The 22837-nt window shown below is 37.8% G+C and overlaps 1 protein-coding gene across 1 annotated transcript; it reads left to right on the plus strand.

Annotated features, from left to right (window-relative positions):
* Positions 1 to 574: 574 nt before the first annotated feature.
* LOC135477193 (WD repeat-containing protein 37-like) lies at positions 575 to 22781 on the plus strand. Its single transcript, XM_064757354.1, has 12 exons — positions 575 to 685; positions 6273 to 6491; positions 10453 to 10523; positions 10790 to 10897; positions 11594 to 11776; positions 12526 to 12710; positions 13223 to 13283; positions 13954 to 14139; positions 14864 to 15002; positions 17446 to 17580; positions 17964 to 18078; positions 19611 to 22781. The coding sequence occupies exons 2-12, from the start codon at positions 6355 to 6357 to the stop codon at positions 19731 to 19733; spliced, it is 1443 nt and encodes a 480-aa protein (XP_064613424.1). The 5' UTR covers positions 575 to 685; positions 6273 to 6354; the 3' UTR covers positions 19734 to 22781.
* Positions 22782 to 22837: the final 56 nt, after the last annotated feature.

Genomic DNA, 22837 nt, shown 5'->3' on the forward strand with positions numbered 1-22837 from the left:
TGTGTGTAAGTTGCCGACTTAATTAAACGGCCCTAATAGACAAAGCTGTCTATTAGGACCGTGACTGAGACAATTGGATGGAAGCAGTTGACCAAAGTAAATAAGACACAAATTTTTATTTTGGATATGCTTATTACAATATGCTAATGTATTACATCCAAAGTTTTGACAACAGTTGTGCAACGCTACATTTCTGAGCAAGCACCATTTGTGCATATTGATCATTATATTTTAGGTTATTCTATGTATAATTATCAAATAAAGTAAAATACCCAAGGTCAGTTTTAAATGGAGGTTTAAGATTCAGATATTACATATTTGCCATATTTCAACATGCTGCAGTTTTTACTTCAGTTAAAGCTAAACATACTGGTGTTGAAATCATGGGCACTTGTTACTGGCGTTGGTTACACTTTTGACTCATCGTTTTCAGCCTGTATATGACGAGAGTTGTATTTATAAACGGAGAAAACCCAAAGGTTTGATAAACTGCATTCATGAGTATTTTCATAAACAAGCAGTGATGGGCACAGCTGTTGAACGGAATACTAAGCAAGGAAGAGTGTTCTCCCCTGAACCAGTGAAAGGTGCCAAGTGAGAGATGTGACGTGCTGTAAAAATAGTGACAGAACGACTGTCACATTTCTTTCTAAGAACGCAACAAGGAACAGACGTCCAGCTGTTTGTAAGTTGGTGGAGGATATTCATTAGGTAGCTGTAGACTTAGTGTTATTAAAGAAGATCAGACTTCAGGGAAAAGACTGTTTCGTTTTCCGATGTGTCCATTGGATATGTTGTTGTTGTTGTTGTGCAAATGTCTGAGAATGTATGAGAACTGGCACTCGCCAAGAGAATTTACAAAAGTAATGAGGACGCAGATATGTTTTGCAGATCAAATGAAATTTAAAGCATGTTTCTTCAAACTGTATATCAGGTAGTGCTAATTATATTCATAATGCATGTGTAGCTGTGAAGTTAACAGGTATACATGTATATGAATTAAATGAATGTGCAGAGCGCAAGATGTAGTAGATTCACACTAGTTACATTTCCATTTGGGAGTTGTAAAGATTGAGTTGCCGTTTTGGTCAGATGGTAGAGGATACAATTCACTGAAGAATCTGGTACTCACAGTGAACATATGAGAAGCAGGTCAGCGATAAATAATAGAGCGTATGAGAGATAGAAGTTCTCAGGAGTTCCGCATGGGGGTGCTCGCACATACACCGGAAGTTGGGGTTAGAAAACGCTCCATTCGCCCAACGTTCATGCGCCAGGGTTATAGCCCCAACTTCCAGTATATGCACGAGTGCCTCCATGGGGAACTCCTGAGAACTCATATCCCTCAGAGGCCCTACCGCAGCAACATAAGCTAATCTTCCCACCCACTAAGTAAAATATAGTAGGTTTGTACATTATACATTGTATGATTTCAACAATCAATACCCGCCATGACATATACGCTAGGAGGTGTTAAATTGCCAGAATATCAACATACTCACATGTACGTCTTAACTGTGACAAGGACTCCTTTAAATTTGGAAGTTGTCTAGCAAGTTCCTACTATGTGACGGGTATGGCAATATTCCACTGATTTACGACCTCATTAGAGATATATGACAGAGTTGACATCAGAAGGTGGTTAAATGGATGCAAAGAAGGTAAGTAACACCTCACCATCACCATATGTTTGTTTTTTATGACCTGCCTGCCAGGAGTTTCAGTGCTGTGCGTCAACCAGTTGCTGTTTGTAGGTGGGCTACATACATGTAAAGTTTAAGAAGATGCATGTTTATCACTCTTTGCGACTTGTTTTTCTAATGTTACAATTGTAAAGGAGTAAAGAGAAGATGATTACCTTTCCCAACATACCAAAATATCCGGTTTACATCTAAGATTTTTCTTCTGCTGTTTAACATAAATGAAAAGTTTTTATCAGTACCATTCTGGCATTACTGGCCTCATCATCTACAGGAGGCAAGTTTGCATAATACATTACCAGTTGAAGTTTGGCCAGAATACTACATAGCCAAATTACAGTGTCTGCTAAAATATCCAGTAATGTTTTTTTTTTCTTCTTTTTTTGTTGAGGAATTAAAACAAATATACCCTGTTTAATGAAATTACTTCTCGCAGTTGAGGTGTATTTGCCTTAAAAGTACTAGAATGCCTTTGATGCATTGCAAAAATTAGTACCAAGTGATATCAAGTTTGCCACTTATATTGTTTGTGAAATGTAACTGCAGCAGTGATTGCAGTTGAGTTTATTAGCTAGTCCTGGAAATAAAGAACTTAATGAATTTTTTTTTTCTTCATGGGGCATATTTACTATTTTGTTGCTACATTGACTGTTAATTCACATTTTCTGTCAGTACATGCACTCAGGGATTTTTGAAAGTTGTGTCGGATGAGAATCGTTTACATGTACTGAACATCCACTCCAGAATTCTTCCCCTTCTGACAGTTTTTACAAAATACATCACTGGCCTAACTCATTAGCTGTTGGACTGACTGATGAAAGGTGATGAATGGTGATGTTTGGAACCATTTTCAAAGCCTTAAAACAAATGATGAGAGACTTTAATTTGTACTCATAATTGTATGTGTTAGAACTTGCCATAAACTAAGTAATCATTACAATCATTATGTTAGGTTTCATAAATCATTTAACCCTTGACTAATTGTGTTGTCAAAGTATGCCCCTAATTGCCCTCGCCCATGATATAAAAAAACTTGACTACTGCCATGAGAGCCTTCATTCCTTGAATCAAAGCTTGAACTAAGAGCTGAATGCTGGAGGATGACGCAAATGTTGAGAGCAGTAGCCAAGTTTTTTTGAATAGCTGAAAGGCTTTTCATGGGTCACCAGACAGACTTTACATGGTTCAGTTTTTGACAAATGAATGAACTCTTCAGGCCGTTTGTTTTATTTATCACTTCATTACAACTGTTGCTGATTTTACATCCAATTGTATTTTATTTGATTTTTTTGTTTTTTTATTTTAATGTGACGTAGTCAACTATCTTTCTTTGGAGAAGTTAATGAAATCTTTAAGTTTGTTACGGGGCCTACAGTGGCATCCACTTCATGAGCATATGCCATATTTGCAGTGGAATCGAATCAGGATGCATCAAAAAGCTTGAGTCTGGCTTGTGGCTACTCTGTATGCAGTGTGCGGGACCATACAGTCATACAGGAAATAGATACCTCCAAGATTATACCAGTTAATAAATCCAAAGTTGGTATCCATAAGTGATGCCAATATTCTTCTATGACAACCCACCTAAATTCCTCTGAAAGATATTAAGTATGCACATACCTGAATATCAATATGATGAAGGACATTGACTCTGTTGTTTAAATATTCATTAAAGCCTTTTCTTCCATCAGTTAACCTTAACAGTGACTCTTCAAGTTAACAGTTCTCTTTTGAATGGAAAAATGCTTAAAAAAAAAAGAACAATAAATATGATGCGATCTCACAAAAACAGTTTGGCTACTCCCAATATGCTTGAGAAGGTCTTGTGTACTATTGACCAGAATTTTGAGATATTTGTTGAATGTGTCACCGTCAGTCTTGCAAACCCACCCTTGCCCATCATGTGTGATGACAGTGGTCATTTCACTCTCTCTTATACATTGAGCTGAGATAGTTCTTAGAGTGAGCATAGTATGGCGTTCATGTGAGAAAATGGTTATGTGAGATGAAGTGACATTTGTTTTACTTGTAGGATATTGTCAGAGACTGAAATCAATTCATTAGTATGCATTATCATATATATATTTATGTATTAATTGTGACTATTTTTGACTTTCATTTCACTGAATGAATGATATAATTATGTTAAGTACCGTCTGGTAAAACAAACCAATGTACACCATCAGTAAGTCCAACTATTCTGTGTAAAAGAAAAGAAGAAAAGAAAACAAAAGAGATATTTATTTGTTGATATGAAAATGGATGGCATAGTTAGTGATATATTGATGTTTACCTGATGACCTCCATGGCGATCCATCACCTTACGTATACAGTTTACCTTGACTGGATCACCTGACCTAATATGCCTGTGTTTGTAACCTCTTGGAACTCTCAGGACTATCAGCTACATGTATTAGTCCACATCTAATATTTATGAGACTCACTTTCACGAGAACCACTAGAGAAAAGCAAAACTGTTCTGTTGTGTTTACATGTTTGTCTTGGTGCATATATAGGCCTATTGATTTTCATCAAGTCCCTGATAACGATGAAGGCTAATTTTGTATCATGGTAACCAGTGATATTGCCACAAAAGCCAGAACATTTCATACACCATTTTCTATTTAATCTCTCTCTCCATTGTTTTTTTTTTTTTTTTGTTGTTTTTTTTCTTTTTGGTCCTAGTTGTCCTTGATTTTAAGACCCCATGAATCAGATTGTTGAGAACACAACCAGAATTTTCCTAATTCCGCAGCTTTTAATCCTGTGGACAAAAGCAAAACTGTAAATTACTGACTGTATCCTTACAAAAGAGGAAACAAAGATGTAACATATCAAGCTTTTGACTTTGTGGCGTCATATCACACTGCCTCACCTTCTCACTCCAGAAATGATAACTACAGGCAGGCCTTTAATGCAAGCCTCGCATGATCTAGTTCGTATTACTCTGCGGATCTCCAAAGTGGAGAGTAATAAATACATACCTAACATCATGACGTGCCTCTATTTTTAAATTTATTGTGTAAACTTCTTGTTTATATCTCATACACACAAATGTAAGGTTAAATTTTAAATTTTATGTTAAATTTTAAAAAAAAAATTTTAAAAAACTTTGGGGCCTCCGTAGCTCAGTTGGTTAGCGTGCTGGCATAGCGCAATGACCCAGGAGTCTCTCACCAATGCAGTCGCTGTGAGTTCAAGTTAAGCTCATGCTGGCTTCCTCTTCGGCGGTACATGGGAAGGTCTGTCAGCAACCTGCGGATGGTCATGGATTTCCCCCGGGCTGTGCCCGGTTTCCTCCCACCATAATGCTGGCCGCCATTGTATAAGTGAAATATTCTTGAGTACAGTGTAAAACACCAATCAAGAAAAAAAAAACAAATAAATCAAACTTGGAAGTTGACAGCTTGTCCATCTCTGGATGTTCTACTCCTTGTTGTCTGTGGCTTACACTATTTCTCTTGCTGTTTACCCTATTGTTGTGTGAGAGCACCCAGTTCTTGCTGGTTTCCTCGTCAGTCAGTCATACGTGGAAGGGTCAGTCAGCAACCAGCAAATGGTTGTGTGTTTCCTCCCGTGCTTTCCCTTCTTTCTTTCCATTGTAGTGCTGGCTGTTATGATATAAGTGAAGTATTCTTGAATATTACATAAAACCTCTAGTCAAATCTTGTGTTGTGTACCCTGTTTGTAGAAAAGAAATCGTTGAATTTGCCTCCCCTTAGGTTTTGATTAAATAATGATTGACATGCATGTACATGTAGATCACATGGTTGTGACTGAGATTGTTTTGTAGTTGATGTGTACAGTGTATTTCATATAAGCATGTCAGTTATTTATTTACAAATTTAGGCAAGGCAGTTGTCTGTCAGATTGAATCAACAAAGACCTGTACACATGTTTTCTATAACAAAATCTAAAAAGTATACATGACAGAAAGCCCTTGTTCTAAAGCTATACATATGTTTTAGGCCTGTAGAACAGCTAGGTTACATGTTTTAGTGAACACAACACAGTGCATTTGTCTTAAGTTTATGAGTTCATGTGTGTCATATACCCTGGCACAACATAACTAACACATCAACAAGGTATAAAATGTAAGTAGTGAAAGTTATGAACCTGTCAACATGTAATATAGTACATGTATGTTTAAACATGTGATGGCCAGGCGGGTGGCAGATGGCATTACCACTGTGCACTGCTCAGTATATGTTGTGTTCAGTGGACAGCCAAGCATACATGTACCTCTACTCAAGTACATGTACTTCCCTGTCAGGTTATCATGGTTTTCTAAATGTTATAAATTATAGATATAGACATGTTTCATGTCTTTAAGGTCTTTGGTTATAAAACCATATATTCTATGCTTAGTATGTTTAATATTTAATAAGTATGCTGTAGTGGAACATAGCTGTTAAGAAATGATTTCATTGACCCATTGAGGTTGGTGTGACCTGAGTGTAGTGTAGTGATATCTATGGTTTTACCTACACTCTCATTTTCCCCATCATCATCATGTCTTTATTTATGTATTATTGTTGATATAATTATGTTTTTTCTGTATGCTTGCACCAGATATGAAATTGATGAGAGCTGAAACCTTGCCAGGATCCGCCTACAGGTGTGATTGACAGGCGCATTTATCCAATCAGTAGTGATGAACAGTACAACGAAGCACAAGGCAAAAGGTGTGAGGATGATGCGCCGTCACAGGAGCCACACAGACAGCGATGTGGGTGTCATGAGTCGTTCGTGTGAGGTGGATGGGGAAAGCCCCATACCTCAGGAGTTCAGGTAACTATCTGACAGACATAGAGGGGTGGGTTGGAGCTGACAGACATCTGGATTAGGCCAGTACAGCAATCAATAGTGCTTGTGTTCAGCACCCAGAGTAACTGCTCCTGCTGCTAACAACAGTTGTTAAGCTCATAAACACTGAACATTGCACACACATATTCAGAGCTGTGTTGTACCAAAAACAGGCAAAAGTGAAAACATATTGAGGCATTTTCTTTTGTTGCTGGTCATATTTCATAGTGGACAGGACAAGTGGGGTACTGAGTATTTGATGGGGTGTCATGCCCACTAGCTTCGGCATGACACTTTAATGATGCAGCACTAGGAGTATGAATATGTATGTATTTGATTGTTTAAATCTATTAGAAATACATGTATGAAGACATTGAACATGTTGAAACGATCCTGCTGAAAGGGAGCATTGTCACAATATGACTAGTCAAGCCTGAAGCAAATCTCGGTGGAATTATAAGATTATTAGTATTTATTTTTTTGCTTGTACATGTAGTTGAGTGCCATGATCAAGCGTTTTTCACTTACTCGGTTCTGGTCAGTTTTGTGAGTGGAGGAACTAAAGTAAACCACTGACCCTAGGCAAGTTATAAATAAACATTCTGACACTTTTGTACCACACTGGTGGAGTACACCTCTAACCTGGGTGGCCTGGGGTTAAACCCAGGTTGGGTCATATTAAAGACTAAAAATGGTTCTTGTTGCTGCCTGGCTTGTGGCTCAGCACTAAGGGGTTAGAGCAAGGACACATGTCTGGTTGGCTCCAGTGTCAGTATAATGTGACTGGGTGGGGTGTCATGCTTGGTGTCTTCGGCGTGACACTTCAGTGGCAGCAGCACTGTCGCGTCATGGACTCTCCTTGGCACAAGAAGGCACAATATATGAACGCACATCTATTGACTCCTCCTCATCTTATGACGGAAAAATTGTTAAGTAAAATCCCAAGCATACATACATACATACCAGAGAGGTGGAAGACGAGTGGATTCATTTGTGATTGGCCTGTGCAGTTAGGTAGTGGTTTTCTATTGGGTTGGATTCATTGTGATTTTCCTGTGCTGTAAGGCATGCACTGAGGCTCTGTTAGGTTGGATTAATTTTATTTTACCTGTGTGTAAGGTATTCACTGGTGTTCTGTTTGATAAGTGTTACTTTTGATTTACCTGTGCTGTAAGGTTTGCAGTAGTGTCCTGTTGCCATTGGATTCATTTTTTCATTCACCTGTGCTGTAAGGTATGCACTGGTGTTCTATTGGGTTGCTGTTGCCATTAGATTCATTTTTGATTTACCTGTGCTGTAAGGTATGCAGTGGTGTTCTATTGGGTTGCTGTTGCCGTTAGATTCATTTTTGATTTACCTGTGCTGTAAGGTATGCAGTGGTTGTCTGTGGGGTTGCCGTTGGATTCATTTTTGATTACAGCCAGCTGTAAGGTATGCAGTTGTGTTCTATTGGGTTGCCATTGTGATCTCTTTTAATTCACCTGTGCTGTAAGGTATGCAGTGGTGTTCTATTGGGTTGCCGTTGCCATGGGATTCGTTTTTGATTTACCTGTGCTGTAAGGTATGCAGTGGTGTTATGTTGGGTTGCCGTTGAATTCATTTTTGATTTACCTGTTCTGTAATACATGCAGTGGTTGTCTATTGGGTTGCCGTTGTGATCACTTTTAATTCACCTGTGCTGTTAGGTAAGCAGTGGAGTTCTGTTGGGTTGCTGTTGCCGTTTGATACATTTTTGATTTGTGTTTTTTTTTTTATTGGGTTGGGAATGAATGAATGATTATGGCTTTACGCCACATTGGCAATATTTCAGCCATACCATGGTGAGAACAAGTTGAAAAGGCTGTGATTGGTTTTCGATATGGTAATGAGAACATCAAAATTTAAAGAAAAATGTTCTGACATGTTTAAAACCTGTTAAGAACCAAAACTGTTAAAACTAAAAAACCACCATGTTTTTAAAGCAGTTTATCTAGAAAACTGTATAGGTATGTATCTTCCTGTATTGGGCTAGGATACTTTTATGATTTACCTTTGCTGTAAGGTATGCAGTGGTGTTATATTTGGTTAGATTTAGCTCGCCTGTATGAAATAAGGGGAAAGTGCTGCTGTTGGTGTTGGTGTCCGGTTAAGCTTTTTTTTTTAGCTCCTGTATAATGGGTTCTCATGCATAAATTGAAGGTTAAGCTTTTCCCTTTAGCTCCTGTACATATATAATGGGCTCTCAATCATTGATTGAAGGTTATGCCTTTTTGTTTAGCTCTTGTATATTGGGCTATCATACATGGGTTGAAGGTTAGGCTTTTTTTTTTTTTTTCGCTCACTACTCACTAGGTATGGTGTGTAAATTCACATACTCGGCAGGAAGGTTAACCTTTTTTCTTTAGCTCTTGTATATTGGGCCATCATATATGGATTGAATGTTAGGCTAAGATCTAAGTCTAAGATATGGTGTGTAAACGCACATGGTGGGTTAACCTTGTTTTTAGCTCTTGTACATTGTGCTGTCACACATGGGTTGAAGGTTAGGCTTTTTTTTTTTTTTTGCTCCCAAGTTTAAGGTATGGTGTGTAACATTCTCAGGTGGCAGGTTAAGCTTTTTGTTTTACATCCTGTATAATGGCAATCATACGTGGATCTCCAACATACAGTGATAGAAATTTATATTTCGTTTGTGTTTTTTTTTTTTTATATATGTTTCTTTTCACCTGAATGCGTCTACAAAGGGCTTACTGATTTTAATTGATAAACTTTCAATTCAAAAATTTACCAGTTCTATAAACTTCAATTAGTTTTCTGTAGTAAACATGTTCTCTAGAAATTAAGGGAACAATTTCTTGTGTACAGTGTTTCTGTGACTTTATTGCTCATGAGATTCATAGACTTTGTTAGATTTAACATTTTTGTACTCTTGTAGGGCTACAATTTTTATACACATGCCTACCTACATGTAGGAGAACAAGAAGGGTATTGGCGATTTTACCATTTTCCTTTTTTGTGGACACACATTTAGATTCTGTTCTCCTGTAAACACGGATTTCTACAAGCCTTTCTTGTAGGGCTACAGTTTCTTATGCAATCCCTTATCTAGGTGAGCTTAATGTCTCTCTAGCTACTTCACCAGATTTTTAGAGCATAAAAATTTACCGTTGTGTATGACAATTTATCTGGTATACACAGTACCAGCTTTCCACATCTATATTAGTACTAGGAGCCTATGACACCGGCCAATGCATGTACCTTCATATACTGTGATGGAATGTGAAAACCATCCATGCAGGCAGTGACTGTCGTCAGCGGAGTATTTGTTCAGCCAGTCAGAGGGCTACAGTGGCCACCTTAGTACATGGATAGCCAATCATGGGAAGGCATTTGTATATCAAAGACCTCTCCAGCTGGTACTCTAAAAAATGAACCTTTTTTGACTACCATAGCTCAACATTCGCTCGGCCATTCACAGCGTTGGAATTGTTCAAGGATTGCCGTATGCAGTTCACAATTTGCATATCAAAGACCACAGTCTCAATTTTGTGCACAAACTCCCCACAGTGATGTCCTTACCATGACAACACTTTAAAACTTTTGTCTCTATTCTGATTTCATTGTTGAGTTGACTGCTATAGCAGGGAAGCTATATGGTGGGATTGTCTGAATGCCTTGTTGATTTACCTGTGCCGTAACACGTGCAGAGTCTGGGGCTGCTTAGATAAGTTTAATATATTGGTGTTTTACTTGAGCTTTAAAGTAAATGGAGGATTGCATGGCAGAGGAGGTTAGCACAACAGCACTCAGCAATGACCCAGGAGCCTCCCACCAATGCAGTTGCTCTGAGTTCAAGTCCAGCTCATGCTGGCTTATTGGTGATGGCATAGGGCGCTTGTCATTCAGTCAGCCTGCTACATAGGTACATGTATAATAGACCACTTCTTTTTTTCTTGTGGTATTTCAGAGCTCGACTATATGAGTTGTTTAGTCAGATTGAGAAGGAATTTGAACACGTTTATGCTCAGAATCTTTCGTGTGAGTATACAAGTTTTACATGTATATTATAATGGTGTAATTTGTAGTAGTTATGCTAATTTGTTCAGGTAATAAAACATTAATGTACTTTCATACCCTGGTTCCCCAGAGTAAGCCCTCGACGGTTCAGTTGAGTAAGACATTCTAATTGTTACTAGATGTCAAACGCCCCTGATATTTCTGACATCATGTCTTAAATTGTCCTAAAAAGTTTTACTGCAGTTCAACATTTTTTGTTGAGGCTTTGTGTTTCTTTTTCTTCACAGTACAAGAAAAGGTTGAAGCATTGACTGATAGATTGGAGAGTGTAGGTGGAGAGAAGCCAGTAGTGGAGAGTGCAGATGTACAAGATGGCAGTGGCAAGGCTAAGCGATGTATGTTCAGATTTAAATATGTGCCCTCTTCAAGTAAGGCTGTTTGGTCTTACAGGAATATCTTCTATGGGCACATACTTTATACAGTTACATGCATGTTTATGAACATTGTCTACATTTACTTCAGACTTATTAAGATGTTGTTGTTTGTGGAACACAAAAATTACTCATTGACAACAATCGGCTCAAAATGTAATAGTTTTAATAGGCTGATTATTCTCACTGTACAAATTCTAATATTAGGAAAATTAAGATACTGAAAAGCAATTTACAGGTTTTTGAGGGCTGCTGAAATGATTTGATTTGTTTTCTTTATTATTATTCACTGGTATTCACGTATCCTACACAGATGTACTAATGTAGGACAATAGTTGTGAGAATATATATTGTCTAACTTGAACGCACACGTAGGATTCTGGAACTCACACAAAGTGTGGAAAATGAACGTGTATCATCTCTTGCTGTGCACTTGTCCATCTTGTTATGGAATACATGCCTCTGTGAATGTCTTTTTTGGGGGGTTTCAGTTTTTGTCTTATGTATGTTGAGTATTTGTACCTATGTACACTCAGTGTCTTAAAATTATATTAATGCTGTGCAATGGTTGGTTGTCTAATATTTATGTTTTTGTGTGTAGGGGATGGGGACATATATATAAGTGTAATTTCTGATCGTTTTCTTGTTTTCGTTTTCCAGCGAGTCAGCTGTCTCAGAAAATCAAGACGACATACAAAGTCTCTACCAGTAAGATTGTGTCTAGCTTCAGAGCCCCATCTGCTGGCATGTCATTGGTTAGAGAGTACAGAGGTCACAGAGATGGGGTTTGGGAGGTCAGCGTGGCAAGGTCAGGCCACAAAGTTCTAGGAACAGCATCTGCAGGTAATGTCTACATCAGTGAGAGTATTCGGTCAGGCGTTACCTTAACAAATCTCCTGCTCTCTAAGGCATGCACACAAATATTCAGATGAAATGTCTCAGCCTTTCATGACACAAAAGAATAGCATACTGCTCAAGTACAGTAGATACGGCTTCTTTGCTACATGTATGGCAATGGCCCTACCCCATTCAGAACATACAAATGTAAAAGAAATTTACCATTTTAACTTTATTATTCAGGTGTAAGGTGAGATATTGTGATAATGGGAGGTTAGTGTCAGTGCCCAGTTAGCCTATTTTTGGCTCTGTAGAGTTGGGTACAACAAGGTACAACTGTACATATCTGTTGGTCTGTAAGGTTGCACTTTATGTTAATGTATTATGTTCCATGTCAGAGATATATACATATATCTGGGTTACACTTTTTGGTTCATAAACATGTAAATTTGCTTATTACACTTTTTTTTTGGGGAAAAGATGGCTTTCCTGACATCATTCTTTTGACAACTCTATTTATAACAAGGCTTTATGTACCTTTCACAGGTTCAATTACAGATATGGTTTAGCTTCTTGAAACAAGAGTAACAGCTTAACCTGATGGAGTAAGTTCTCTCTGAAAGCTTGTAAATAAGTATTAAAACATTTTTTGTGTTAAGTGTGTTTTGTTGTATTATTTATCACTAGCCCAGGTTTCCTGTATCCATTCGGTTATGATGCCCCTATCTTGTTTGACTGATTGTGGATAATTTCAGATCACTCAGCTAGACTATGGTGTGTGGAGACGGGACTATGTTTATTACAGTATTTAGGTCACAGTGGGTCAGTTAACTCGATCCGCTTCCACCCGAGCCAGGACCTGGTTGTGACTGCATCAGGAGACAAAACTGCTCACATCTGGAAGGCGCAGGTCACCCTCCCCACTAACCCTGAAGCCATGGTGAGGGCTCAGTCTGTAGATGAGGTCATTGTTGTTTAAAGCCATGCTTAAAAATTAGCTCAGTTTTCTGGCTGCCATATGGCTCCTGTCTGTAATTATAAATGTTATTGTTTCACATGAAATTTGAAAAGCTAGTTGGTATTGCTGAATGGTTTACATTCAGCGATTTCATTAATCATCAGATATCACTTTATGGTTACATCTTGTACACATTTATCTTCATCTGAAAAGAATCCTTGTCAAAGGTCTGAGTTTCGTATACCTAGATCTTTAAACCTAAGGTTTAATACACTTGCTTTTATTTATTATCAACAGACTTTGGGGATGCATTTGCGCAATGAGAGTTTAGTCTAAATTTCACTTGTCATAAAATGTCTGTAATATACATTGGCCTGGGAAGTGGGCGGTGCACAATTTTTCATGAATCAGGTAAGTTACCACAAGGGAGTTGAAACTGCAACAGCTCTGGTAGATGATTTTTATGATCTCTTTTATGACTTACATTCCTCCAGAAATCTCACTCCTCAGGAGAGGATGAAATTGATGGCTCAGAGAAAGAAGATGTAGTTGATGGTAAGGACTATTCTTAATCTCAAAAATACTTAATCTATTTATACCCCTTTAACATATCAGTGAGAGTTTTTTTCAGATATTTCTCCAACTGCACCCGTCCCCCCTCCTGAAATAAGTGTTAAGGCTCAGAGAAATTCAACTAAGATTGGCATCTTTATAGCAAATACTTCACACAATTGCTCTGAAATAGCTCCAGGTTTTTGGCAGTAGGATGACAAATACCGTAATTCTTCTAAAATTTGGGACAGATATTAGTACTATTCAGCACTAGAATCTGTGCTATATTCAGAAAGTGTAATCCCTATTAATGATAATACTGTTAGATATTAGTGGTATTGAAAGTAGAAAATTGCATTTCTTTACCAGCCTTACCATGTTGTTCATGAGATGGTCTAATCATGTGAGAAAATAAAAACTCAATATTCCTGCTAGAATTACATATATATTGGCTAAAATGAGCAGACCAAGTGTCCCAAATGTTAGAAGAAATAGTGTATCTCAAGAACTGGAGGTCATTTGGTCATGTATCAAGGCTGATACATAATGTACAGCACACATACATATTTGTACTTCTAAGACATATTATTTCTCAGTTATATTTTAGGATTTTAATTTAAATTATCAATGGTGCCAGCGAGGTTATCATTCAGAATTGGTGTTATCTTTTCAGAGAGTGGTGACATGGGTTCTGAAATAGCCAGCATCAAATCTCCTCTGCTAGAGCTGAAGGGTCATGTAGCAGTGGTGGTGGCAGCAGATTGGATGACAGGTGGAAGTCAGGTGATGACGGCTTCCTGGGATAGGACCGCCACCCTTTATGATGGAGAGACAGGAGAAGTCATCAATACATTGACAGGTGAGGCTGATAATGAGATGGCATCAGGGAATTGTAAAAAAAAAATACTGGAGCACCTAGCAAGAATTTTTTTATTTCTCAAAATGTACTTGACACCCTGGATGTACCTAACAACTATTCAGGATAACTAAAGACATTCTAGAGAGTTTCAGTTGAAAACTTCTTTTTGCAAATGGTGTGCAGCAGTGTTATGTTGATATATCTGCCATGCTAATGTAGCATGTAGCGGGTGCTGTGGTACTTGTGTGCTCTATTCTATGCCACAGTGTTGAAGGGCATGGACAAATGAGTTGAATTGTCTTGTAGTAGGTGCCAAGAAAACATTTGTATTGTAAAATTCATTCCCAGATATGCTCTGTATACGGGGGTTGGGGCTCAGGCTATTTGTCAAAGGATGGATGCGTATGTGGCCATCATTAAAAATGTGTTTGTTAGGTGTAATCCCAGCTTACTACAAAAATAGGCACTTTCTGGGTTAAATTTTGAGTGGAATTATTATATTCTATTTATTTATTTTTTTGATTTCTTTAAAATCACAAGCCAGAAAAAAAATTTCCTTCAAAGCAACCATAGTTTTTCTGATAGGGTTGTGTTAATGCCCAACAAATATAGCCTGGTAAAGAGATATTTCACAACAGAATGGCCTGGCCTGTTATTTTGCTGAGGTAAGTGTGTATGTGCGCTGTTTGAGGTTGTTACCTGAGAGTTGCTGTTGAGTTGACAGGTCATGACCAGGAGCTGACAGAGATCCGTGCTCACTCCTCCCAGAGACTGATCGTCACGGCCTCTAAAGACACGACATTCCGTCTGTGGGACCTGAGGAACCCAGCCATGCAGGTTAATGTCTTCCAGGGACATGCACAGTGAGTCATTCATCACACCTGCCTAGGTAGTTGTCTAAAGCTTTCTATATCATTTACGGCTGCCAGCAGTATGGGATGAGGAAACCGGGCAGAGATCGAGGGAAACCCAATATGTGATGAAAAGGGGTTTATGTAGCTCTACACAATATTGTCCACCTTCACTTTGTTCTGTTAGGCAATGTACCACATTTGTGTGTATTTACAAGTTTACAAACACTTGTATCATTAGCAGAACAGAGATTAAATTGGAATAAACTGATACAAGTTATTAGAGTGAAGCTAACACTTTTCTGTATACCATTTTTGTTTCTCTACTTGGGAAGCATTCCCAAATGCTGACAGGTGTTAGTGTCTCACATTAAAGCTGATCTCACTTTTTCTACTGAAAACGCCTTTCTGTTACAGCCAGTTGCTGTGGGAAAAAAAATCTTGATATAAAGCCTAGAACATTTACTGATGGCTTCAAGGCTTGTGTCTTTTAAGATTTTTGTCAGAAAAATTGTTAAGCTCTGAATTGGGCAGTATTTTGAACTGGAAAGGTAAGTAAAATAAACAACTAACATGTGATTTACACAGTGTAGACAACTCTAGTTTAAAAGTTTACCATGTAGTTTGTTTATTCATGTCTTCAATTGACCTGCAACCAAATAGTTTTTAAAGCCATTTTACAACCTGGGGTTTGCTGTATTTTAACTTCCTGCTAGCCCAGTGCATGATTAAAAGGCACATGCTGTGTAACTGGAGCCTATTCCATTGCTTCGTAGTCTAGACAAGGCAATGACTTCAGGATTAAAATCAGTTTAACAATCGTTTTAACGTTTGTCCCTTTTTATTTTTTCAAGAACTATAGTAAATATATGTATTATGAACATAAACATTAATACCTAGCATCTGCCCTTTATTGCCTGAACTATCTAGGGGTCGAAATAATGCCTTTCTTTTCTTTCTATTTTTGTCTGCGACAGGTCACAAAAAAATTCACCGGTCGCAGTGACATGTAGGCTCAATAAGTTTACAATCATGTTTAAGTCAATATCCATGTATGTCTATGTTTGTGAAGTCTGTATATTTACATGGTATTCCAATTATCAAAATGTTGTCGCTAGACTTCGTCATTTTTGGCCCCAACAAGTTGACACTGTTAGGACATCAATTAGTGGACAAGGCCGTCATCAATGAACCTATCCTATTTCAATTCCAAGGCCAAATGTATCTTCATCGTTGAAAAACGTGCTTCAGTTAACATAGCAATGACAAAAATTAAATCTGAAAAAGCCATTTTTATTAGGAAACAACAGAACGAACAGCGTCAACCACTCAAAGTTCCACTCAACCTCAACAGTCAATGCAGAACAGTCAATCGATAAAAGATATGTGGCACACATGACTCGAGAGTCTCTAAACATGGCATTTGCAGAAGATTGAGTCTTCTTCAGTACAATGTCAGTCAAAAAAAAGAATATACTGTTAAGTTAATATTTATAGTCCCCACATCTTCCTGTCCCTCAAAAGTGTTCAGCTTTAGGAACGCATCGCTCAAGGACTACTCGTGAAGTCTCAGGTGTAAAGGGGAACAACTCAAGACACACATACAAATCTAAACGCATACTGACCTGATGCTTTTCCTCAGTTATGTCCCTTGAATGAGAAGCACATGGGTACCCAAGCACAGACTGAACTCCAGCAAGTATGTTTCGATTTAATTGATTGACTGTGCAGAAGCTCCAGTCCTGACAGGATATTGAATGAAAGGAAAAATGCTGCTAAAACCAAATAATCTTGTAACACAGTAGACTGATAATGCTTCGCCAAGGTGGCGATGTTGAAAGAAAATGATTTCACCAAACTGAAATTATATGTTCGCAAATATTAGACAGTGGTGATCAAGAGCGCTAGGCTCTCTTAAAGTCACACTGATGGGGACAGGTAGATACAAGCGGGTTTGTTTATTTTGTTTGATTGGTGGTTTACGCCGTGCTCAAGAATATTTCACGTATATGACGGCGGCCAGCATTATTATAACCTGGCCCCTAATACCTGCAGGTGACAGGTACAAAAAAAACTCTATCTGTCTCTGTGACAGGCAGTTTAAAAAACATTTCTACCCCTGACCATCTCACCCATCGCTAAAAAAGTCTTTTTGGAAATCAGAACATTGTCTCTTTCAGAAAATATATAGGTTTGTATCATAAAGTTGTATCTTTAATTTGGGTTTTGAATGCTAATATAAGTAATGCTCAGCCAGTTTTGATAATTGTATAATATCATCTAAAACCTTGTTTGATACCCCTATTTCAGTGCCCAATGCAAAAACCAGCTATGCATATGTCAGGAAACTGCCTTATTTTGGAGAAACAGTTGAGTTTTTAAAGTACACTTTAAACCCTAGTGGTGGGCTTCAAGTTTATGTTTTGACTGAAGGGTTTTCTCCCTTGTTTTCCAGGCCGGTCACATCAGCTGTGTTTGCCAGTGGAGACAAGGTTGTGTCTGGCAGTGATGACCGCACGGTGAAGGTATGGGACCTGAAGAACATGAGGTCGCCTCTAACCACAATTAGAACAGACTCTGCCGTCAACAGGTATGCTGGAGTTGAGCGACAATCAAATAAATAAATCATTCAGCTGGTATGCTGACATTAAACTGTCAAATAATTAAATGAACAGCTTTAAACAGCAGTCAAATAAATCAACAGGTATGCTGGCATTAAGCTACAATGGAATAAGTAATCAGTCAATAGGTATAAAGTTTGGGTGTTTAAGGACAACACCAATGCTGTAAAATGGAATCCTCTGGCGTCCGTCATGAAATGTGAATACACTTGTGTCAACCAGCTGGATCATGTTGAAATTGTGTCATTTTCGTTCATCTTCAGGATTAATGATATATATATATTTTTTTTGAGATGTCGAATTAATTCTGCTTTGTGGTGAAAACAAACGAAAATGTACCTTAATTTTTCAGATTGGCTGTGTCTGCATCTCAGCACCTGATAGCAATTCCACATGATAATCGTCACGTGAGATTGTATGACATGTCAGGTGGTCGCTCAGGTAGACTGCCCCAGAGTAAGAGACAGGTGAGTTTACACATCACAACAACTACGTGTAGGTGAGGTTGTATGACATGTCAGGTGGTTGCTCAGGTAGACTGCCCCAGAGTAAGAGACAGGTGAGTTTACACATCACAGCAAGTACATTTAGGTGAGGTTGTATAACATTGTCAGGTGGTTGCTCAGGTAGACTGCCCCAGAGTAAGAGACAGGTGAGTTTACACATCACAACAACTACATGTAGGTGAGGTTGTATGACATGTTAGGTGGTTGCTCAGGTAGACTGCCCCAGAGTAAGAGACAGGTGAGTTTACACATCACAGCAAGTACATTTAGGTGAGGTTGTATAACATTGTCAGGTGGTTGCTCAGGTAGACTGCCCCAGAGTAAGAGACAGGTGAGTTTACACATCACAGCAACTACATGTAGGTGAGGTTGTATGACATGTTAGGTGGTCGCTCAGGTAGGCTGCCCCAGAGTAAAAGACAGATGAGTTTACACATCACAGTTACTACATGTAGTTGAGGTTGTACAACATGTTAGTTGGTCGCTGAGGTAGACCGCTCCAGAGTAAGAGACAGGTGAGTTTACACATCACAACAACTACATGTAGGTGAGGTTGTATGACATGTCAGGTGGTTGCTCAGGTAGACTGCTCCAGAGTAAGAGACAGGCAAGTTTACACATCACAGGAACTACATTTAGGTGAGGTTGTATGACATGTTAGGTGGTTGCTCAGGTAGACTGTTCCAGAGTAAGAGAGAGGCAAGTTTACACATCACAGCAACTACATGTAGTTGAGGTTGTATGACATGTCAGGTGGTCACTCAGGTAGACTTCACCGGAGTAAGAGACAGGCGAGTTTACACATCACAGTAAGAAGCAGGTGAGTTTACACATCACAGTAAGCGACAGGTGAATGTGCAAATCACAGAAAGCAACAGGTGAGTTTTCACGTCACAGTAAGATACAGGTGAGTTTACACCTCACAGTAAGAGGCAGGTGAGTTCACACATTACTGTAAGAGACCTGATTTTACACATCACAGTAAGAAGCTGGTGAGTGTACACTTCACAGTCAGAGACAGGTGAGTTTACACCTTACAGTAAGAGACATGAGTTTACACATCACAGTAAGAGACATGAGTTTACAATTCACAGTAAGAGACAGGTGAGTTTACACATCACTGGATGGTGAGTTTACATATCTAGAGGAAAGTTTCTTTTATACCTAGCATTCCTTACTCAAGCCAGAGATTTAGATAATAATGTTACACTAATGTTAGATAATAATGTTACACTAATGTTAAACAGTAATATATGAGGATCTACATGTTTTGTTTTTAATGTAGCTTTGACAAGAGTAAGACACATAACACAGAATTTATGCTCTTAAAGTAACTTGTTAACTTGTTAAAGTCTTGTTATTGTGTCAAAAACTCTTTATGCAAGGGTTTATTTTTAAAATTGCAAGTTTATAAAAATAATATGTTATGATTATGTTTTTATTTTGATGCATTAATTAGATTTTAACCCTCTGTCTTCATCTGTATCATGTAGGGTCACAGTCGCATGGTGTGTTCAGTGACATGGGCTGACGAGAACCCTGTGTGTAACCTGTTCAGCTGCGGCTTTGACAGACAGGTACTAGGCTGGCACGTCAACCCCCAGGCCAAAGAATAGGGAGCAGGGGAGATAACTCTGACTGGACACTACTCGATCTGGGTTTTGTGCAATATGACTGAGATTTGAATGACCCTGTGTATAGGAGGATGTCAAGACTACCATATACGTATATACATGCATTATACTTACCCAACTGACCAAAGTTATTTAAACTGTACATGTACAGTTGGGTGCTTTATAGTCTGCTCAACTTACATGGGGACAGATATATTTACGCTTGTCATGGTATTGCCATTTTATTGGAAATTCTGAAAGGTCAGTCATCGAAGATCATGAACTACTTTCCTGATTCTAAATCGTGGCCAGTTTTAGCCAGGCAACATTCTGTTAATATAATTTACTTCTTAGAAATATCTAATTATGTTTTAACTGTAGTAAGATAAAACCTTTCCATCTTTACTTATCCATGGGATACTTCAGCATAGTATTCAATATTTTCCTCTTGAAATTCTGTTGAAGTATGATATCAAAACTTTGCAAACGGTGATGATCAAATAATTTATGTTTACATAAGTGACAAAGGTTTGTTAAACTTGTAATACTTGTAAACATGTATGGAAGTTGAAGCATTCGTCACAGTTGATATAATTTTACTGTATTGTTATTGGCAGCATGCAGTCTTTGGTTTTATGATTACATTTGATGTGCTAAATACTAGTCACTTCCCAGTCACATTGTCATAAAATGTCACATTTGTCTTTGTGGTTCATTGAATTTGAAAAAGATTCAGAAGGACATAAGATTTAACCTTTCTGCGTAAACACTAACAAATGCTTCTGTAAATTACAGCTTCATTTACAATCCATGTTCTCTGATATAATAAGTGTATGAAACACACAAATAATATGATTTGAGATGTTATTGTTTGGCAGTGATTGCTGTTAACTTCATGTCACTGAGATTTTAATAAGTGAAACCGTGCAAAGGCATTTTGGTGCAGAACAATGTTTGTTTTTAAATACAAATACATGTACTTAATTTTGATTAAATTAAAAAGGCTATACCAGAGTTTTATATGGCCAAAAATTTTATGGCAAATACAATTTTTTCTCCCAACAATAGCTACAATATTGTCTTTCAATAAATATGAGCCTGGTGACTGTACTATCAATAGTGTTAGATGATTCTAAAGTTTGAAAAAGTTATAATGCAACCTGCCTTTAGGCACTTTTAGAAACTTCATGACCAATTTTCAGGGCTTGCACATAAGGCTGATATTTTGTGAAACATAATTGTTTGGGTTATTCTAACATTTATCAGAAATTTGATTGGCATTGATCATTTTGTTGCCAACAATTGCCAGTATTGCCTGTTTAAAGCTAAAACAAATTTATTGTGAAATTTCAATTTTTTCATCAGAATTATGCTGATATACAACTTATCGGTGAAAAAAATAATGTGGTTCATTAAACTGTTGCATGAATATGGACTTCAGGAGTTCTATTTAAGGTTCATAGCTTTTCTCAGAAAACTTGGACAAATTGTCTCCTATGCTGATAGCGTTTGTGGAATTGCTTAATGTTCATTGTATTACCTGTAAAGCAATAAATAGTATGTAAATTACCGTCTAATACGATCTATATTTTGAGGCCTATACAGTCTGATCATCTTGGAGGTAACATGTTCAAATCCCACTCTTGCTAGGTCAGTACTGAACCGTTTTATCGGACACCTGGCAATATAAGATGGCTTCTCTGTATGCTTTTTACTGTTTTCACTACTAAGGCATTTGCTTTTTAAGTGATAGGTTGAATTCACTGTGGGTTTTGTGGACTTCCTCCCACAATAATGCCTGCAGCTGTCGTATTAGTGAAATATTCTTGAATATAGTGTTTTAAAATACCAATCAAATAAATAATTAAGTAAACAAGAAACAAGAGAATGTACAAAATTGTCAAAGGAAGGGTTTGGTTTGACACAAAGTTGAGTGCGGAGCACTTGACTTTCACCAGAGTGACATGTCAAAGGTGAGTGATTTAGTCTGGCACTTCCATTTCCCTCCACCCATAAAAGTGGCTGGCATCATACTGTATTATTGAGGAATTCTTGAGTATTCATGTTTTTAAACAATCATTAGTGAATCAATCTGTCTCTAACTCAGAAAGCTTATTTGGAGTACAGTGTCAGACATTAGACAAATGAAGTCGTCTTTGGCAGGATGAAAAAAAGTTCTGGGTATTGTCATTAGACTTTTAACAGTGCTATGGTACGGTGCCAATTTTACCTTCAGCTATCTTGAGACATGTGGAGAATGTGTTTCTGCTGGCTGAAATGGACAGAATTATCACAGTGAAATTGTGTCTGCAGTTCAGTCTAGAACATCTAGTTGTCATTGTGCATTTTCCTTGGATGTGCATGTGCTGTTTGTAATATGAACACGTTTCACTGTCTGTCCGAGGTCTGATTTATTGTTCTAGGTACATGTAAGAAACCATGTGACTAACATTGGCAGCAAGTTTCTGCTAGTATTTCCTCTGAGAATTTCACGTAATACTATGAAATATAACATCTAATCAATATTAAAATGTTTGCTTTCATCTTTAATGAAAATTTTTGCTGGAACACTGTCCAGATGACGCTACAGCTCGCATTCTCAAGTGGACGTGCTATAAACGCAACATTTCAGTGTAAAACTGAACATTATGTGCATGGATGGCTTTTCTTCACAGGCTGGGGTAATAGCCACAGCAATCTACACATATACCGTATCACAGGCTGGGGTAATAGCCACAGCAATCCACACATATACAGTATTTTGTGGTGTGAGGTTCTCTAAGGCCATTAAGGACAATAATAGAGTTTAATCCCTGGTGTTTTGTAAAACTTGAAAATTTTTCTTATTATTGCGGTTTAAGGTATGCTGTGTGGATGATATTTAGTTCTAGATTTTATTCGGCAGAATAATATTGATGTAATGTGTATCAATAGGTTCTTATAACTGCTATTTGTTAGTTGACCAGGTGAAAAACTCACTACATGTTGCTGTAAATTAATATGTATCAACAGGATTACTCACTTCTTCGAAATAAAAGTCAGAAATGTGATTTATACACAAAAAGAATAGATTGGATTTCTTGTGAAATTTGTTCTATTCTACATTT

This window comes from Liolophura sinensis, chromosome 1, assembly GCF_032854445.1.
Source record: "Liolophura sinensis isolate JHLJ2023 chromosome 1, CUHK_Ljap_v2, whole genome shotgun sequence".
Classification (NCBI taxonomy): Eukaryota; Metazoa; Mollusca; class Polyplacophora; order Chitonida; family Chitonidae; genus Liolophura; species Liolophura sinensis.

Coding starts and splice junctions, on each gene's coding strand:
- LOC135477193 (XM_064757354.1), top strand. CDS start 6,355: ATGAACAGTACAACGAAGCACAAGGCAAAAGGTGTGAGGATGATGCGC. Junction 14,140..14,863: donor AGTCATCAATACATTGACAG/GTGAGGCTGATA, acceptor TTGAGTTGACAG/GTCATGACCAGGAGCTGACA. Junction 18,079..19,610: donor TGCCCCAGAGTAAGAGACAG/GTGAGTTTACAC, acceptor TGTATCATGTAG/GGTCACAGTCGCATGGTGTG.